The sequence below is a fragment of the Lepidothrix coronata genome, unplaced genomic scaffold (assembly GCF_001604755.1).
Source record: "Lepidothrix coronata isolate B3197 unplaced genomic scaffold, Lepidothrix_coronata-1.0 Scaffold479, whole genome shotgun sequence".
NCBI lineage: Eukaryota > Metazoa > Chordata > Aves > Passeriformes > Pipridae > Lepidothrix > Lepidothrix coronata.
The window spans coordinates 1-5203 of NW_016690659.1; the positions used below are offsets into that span (position 1 = coordinate 1).

At 45.5% G+C, this 5203-nt stretch overlaps 1 protein-coding gene across 1 annotated transcript; it reads right to left on the reverse strand.

Moving 5' to 3' along the window:
• Positions 1 to 6: 6 nt before the first annotated feature.
• Positions 7 to 3711, reverse strand: LOC108510101 (endogenous retrovirus group K member 8 Pol protein-like). Its single transcript, XM_017839791.1, has one exon. It carries the CDS (start codon positions 3709 to 3711, stop codon positions 493 to 495), a length of 3219 nt encoding a protein of 1072 aa, XP_017695280.1. The 3' UTR covers positions 7 to 492.
• Between the last annotated feature and the right edge of the window lie 1492 nt (positions 3712 to 5203).

Consider the following 5203-nt stretch of genomic DNA (forward strand, 5'->3'; position numbering starts at 1 on the left):
CAACTCCTCCTTCATTAACCTTGGTACCTGACGTATAGTTTAGGTAGAAGCATCTAGTTGCAGTTAATGTCCCTAAGATGTCCAGCTCTTGTGGTTGAATGGGTAAAGCAGGAAAATTATGCATATATGCTAAAGACTTAATATACCAAGTAGCGTCTTTTCCGCTTTTAGCTCGCCACGATGCCTGGCACCACCAAAGAGGTTGTTGAGTTCCTGGATGCGTGCAGTTTGCTAACACAGTCTCATTATATAGAGTTCCCCACCGGAAGTTATCGATAGGTACTCCAACCAGACAGGTGCGAAAAGGACTCGTGGGAGTTACCATGGACACACATATCACGTCCGTCTTCGTCACATTGGCCAAGGTGGTCCACACATTGACATCCGAAACAGAAGTCAGCAAAGAAGCAAAGCATAGCTGATATCTACAATAAAACAGAAAGAAAAAAAAACTGTTAGGGGGCCCCCCCCCCCCCCTCCCCCCTTACATATTTAGTCCCGTCGTCGCAGCTGTTCTAATGGCACTCGGAGCCATTCAGAATTTCCAGGCACTGCAATAGTAACAGCATGTGACTGGTCAGTAGCAATAATTTCAGCTGCTACAGGACTCTGTCCTGGAGGGGTATACCACACTCTGTGTCCTATACCTCCAACTGCCACAGAGGGTGTTGGAGGTATGGATGCAACATATACTAACGAACAGAGTGGACCAGGGTGTAACACAACAGTATGATTAGCAGTGTTTTTAATACCCAGCAACACTGGCTTATGACCCTCTTGCACTGGATTTAACAATGTTAACCCTTTGGTTACTGCTCGTGGAGCCAAAGCAAGCAATTTCACAAGAGGTACTGATGGAGCCTTTAGCTGACAATCAGGTCGCTCCCACTTAACTTCTTGCGGCCCATAACTGTGTGAAGTTTTGTTGCTGAGCTCCAAAACTGTAGCTCCACCCACTATACCATACTGATCACCTGCTTGGTAAGATACCTTTGCATTAATATTTACTTTACACACTGTGGGAGTTTCTCTTTTCATTAGGAGCAAGGGAGTTGTGGTGGGGGTAAGTGCTCGGTTATTCAAAACTCGTACTGCCTCTGTTATATGATCCACCCACCGCGTGAATTTTCCTTCTCCCAATCGTTTCAGTTGTTGTTTGAGCAACCCATTCATACGCTCAATCAGTCCAGCCCCCTGAGGGTGATAAGGTAGGTGCCACACCCAATGCACTTGCCGCTCATCTGCCCATTTCTGCACCAGGTGGTTTTTAAAGTGTGACCCATTATCTGTCTGTATTTCCACTGGAGTCCCATAATAAGTCTCAATGGTGTCTAACATTCTAACAGTAGTGAATGCATTTGCATATCGGCTGGGAATAGCTACAAGAACTCCAGAGTATGTATCTACTGCGGTACAGACATATCGCTGCCTTCGGTGCTCAGGTAATGGCCCAATAAAGTCCAATTGCCATATCTCTGCACTATTCATTCCCTTTTTCAAGGATCCTAAGGGAATCACTTTTAACGCCTGCTGTTTGATTGTCTGACAAACTGAGCATTTCTGAATCACGTCAGACACAATGGTGGCAGATAAATGTACTCCTCTCTGTTTTCCCCAATAAATAGTGGCATCTCTTCCTCCATGTCCCGCTTTTTCATGGGCCCACAGTGCCAATGCTGTTTCTTCACTACTGTTTACAGTTCTTACTTGTTTAGTAAGTTTGTCTGCTAATTGATTACCAATATGTGTGGGAGTGGTGTTAGTGGTGTGAGCATCCACATGATATACCCATACATCCCGGCTTTGCAACAAGGCATAAATTTTCTCCCACCACTGTTGTCCCCAGACTATTTTGCTTCCAATTTTCCACTGCGCTTTTTTCCAAATGGGTAACCAATGAACTAGCCCCTGAGCTACGGCCCATGAATCAGTGTACACATAACATATAGTGTTTGGAGGTGTTGCCTCCAAGGCCTGCCATACTGCAACTAACTCAGCTAGTTGGCTACTACCTGACTCCCCTGTTGTGACCAGGCGTGTACCTGTCACGGGATTGATTGCAACTGCAGTCCACTTTCCTTGATGGGTACCACCACCATCTGTGAACCAGGCATTGCGTTTCTGTTCATCTGACAAATTTTCGTATGGCACTCCCCACCTCCCTAGCTGTATGTTTTGCATAAGCTGTTTTTCCTTTTCTTGAAGACTGGTATCCTCGACACTACTGCTTACTTGCTCATGTAGTGTGTGTAAGTTTCGAGTTCCAGCCTTTGCTCGTTCTTGAATGTACCACCTCATCTTTACTATTGTCTGCTCTTGTGCACTACCGATTTTGTTAGTTGCCGTAGGTCCTAGAGCCCAAGATACTACTGGAGATGGAGTCCTGACTATTACCTCATGTCCTGCTGTCCGATCCTCTGTGTCTAGCAGTCCCCAGTACACAGCAGCTAACTGTTTTTCGAAAGGCGTATATTTTTCCTCTGCCCCCCGAAATCGTCGGGACCAAAATCCAAGTGGCCTGCGTCGCCCATCTTGTAGTTGCCACAAACTCCATAGGGCAACATCTTGCTCTACTGACACTTGTAATTCAATGGGTCCTGCCTGAATGGGGTGCAATTCCATGTACTCCTGTATCAGATTTTTGGCTCCCTCAAATGCTGTCTGTTGCTCACTACCCCATTCAAACACAGCCTTTTTCCTTGTCACTCTGTGCAGTGGTTTCAATAAAATAGCTAACCCTGGTAAGTATGACCTCCAAAACCCAACGGCTCCCAGAAACTGCTGTGTTTCTCGTTTAGTTGTGGGTGTTGGCCATTCCTTTATGGCCTGCCTTATCTGTTCTGGTACTTCCTGTTTCCCAGCATGCCAGGTTATTCCTAGATACTTTACACTCGTAGCTGGCCCCTGTATCTTTTTAGGGTTAACAGCCCACCCATCCTTTTTCAGTGTGTCCACTACTTTCTCGAGGACTTCACCTGTCTCATGTTCTGTATTGCCATGAATTAGTATGTCATCTACATACTGGACTATTTGGACTGAGGGGTTCAAATTTGGAAGCTGCTTCAGGGTCCGATGTATGGCCTGGTGACAATAGGTTGGACTGTGTTTGTATCCCTGTGGAAGTCGTGTGAAGGTGTACTGAATACCCTTCCAGGTAAAAGCAAATTGATCCTGTGCTGCTTGTGGTATAGGAATGGTGAAAAAGGCATTAGCCACATCTATTACTGCATACCAATCACCTGGGTGCTTTTGAATTTCATGAACCAAGTCTGTAACAGCGGGTACAGCAGATGTGATTGGTGGAGTGACTTTGTTAACTCCTCTGTAATCTACGGTCATTCGCCATGACCCATCTGATTTTCTCACAGGCCATATGGGAGAGTTAAATGGAGAATGAGTGTACCTCACTACTTGTGCCTCAAGTAGTTCTTGGATTGTTGTCTGAATTTCCTCATCCCCACCTGGAATCTTGTACTGTTTAAGATTAACAATCTGCGTACAAATGGGAATGTTTGCCTCTTCCTGTATCTTTCCCACTTGGATTGCTCGAAAACGCCACCGCGTGGACCCAAATGACCACAGGGTGTTGTCAATCCATAAGTCCATTCCCCTAATAACATCAATCCCTATGATGTATTCAAATATTCTTGCTACCATTACTCTGTAAGGTTTTGGTGGATAATCTGCTATCTGTAATGTTATTTCAAGCATACGTCCCAAAACTGCTTGTTCCCCAAGACCCCATATAGGTGCTGGGTCCCCCTTATGTTTGTTAGGATTGCCGTGAACAATAGAGACCTCCGCCCCAGTGTCAACTAATGCTAGCACAGTTTGCTTGTTCTTAGTGGACCAATGTATTGTACAAGTGGTATAAGGTCGTTGATCCTTACGAACACGGCAAACAGCGGGGGACTGCACTGGAGCTTGGCCACACCCCTATTCGAGTTTATAATGTTCCTCGCACAGAGGAGCACTGGCCTTTATTGGCTCAACTTCTAAAGTTTCTGATCTTGGGTTACGGAATCGACTGACTGTCTCCTGCACCTCGGCCCAAGGATACAACTGTTCTTCCTGTGCAGTTCTGATTTGATGCTGTCGGGCTAATCTACGTAAAGTTTCTGTTGGCTGCCCATCAATATCCTCTCTGGGAACACCTTTTTTAAGTAAATCCTGAAATAACTTATTTCGTTCCCCTTTTCCTCCTTCCCGTCCTCTCCGACTCTCATTATTGTCCCGCCTATTTTCATGATTAGCTGGCTTATCGGTGGGGGGAAGGCCTGGAAGGTCACCAAGTTGCTGCAACCTCTCTATGATCTCTTCAATGGGAGCCCCCGCGTTAGACACTAACAGTGGGATAATGTATGGTTTCCAGGGTACAGGACAGCCTTCTAACAATTTGTTTCTCATTACAGGAATTAGAGGCTGTTGCATGTAAAGTTCAGGGCTCTGCAGCTCAATAGCTACCTTCATCCCTTCCCCCTTTAATATTTTGATTGCTTGATGAAGAGTTACCCAGGATGAACTTCCATCCTGCCATGATCCATCATTAGTAAAACGGTCACTGAGACCCTCAGCAATAACTGACACTAAAGTTCTATCAACTCCTGGTGTTCGCCTTAAACGCCGAAGGGCATTTTGTACATATACATCATTAGTCAACCCTAAAAACTTCGTGGCATCAACTTCGTCTATTATTACAGAGTCAGCCCCTTGCTCCATTAGCCTAACCATCCACATTTGTGCCCGTTCCCCAGGTTGCTGGGAATATTTGGATAAAAGCTTTTTAATATCCTCTGGGGAGAAATCAGCAACTTCATCCTGCCTCACTCGGTTACCCTGGTTATCTATCACAGCCTTCCGCCGTACAACAGGGGCTGCTCTTACTCTGTGTGCCAGTTTATCTGCTGTTGATAGCTTCTCTGAATTTTCTATAAAATTGTCCTCATCAGAATCATCACTACTACTCCATATGTTACCATCCCACTTCTCTGGATCCCAATCAGGGGAAGTGACTATAGCTCGCACCCGTGGCCCCTGATCACTTCGGTCTATTTTCTTTTGTCTGCGCCGAACAGTTCTCACAGCATATTTCTCAGCTAAAGTAACACATTTATCTTCTACCCTGTTCTTTTCAACTTGAAGGTCAAGTAAAGTCTGGTGCTGTACCAACTGAGTGGCTCTTACAGCATTCAGCTGCTCCTGC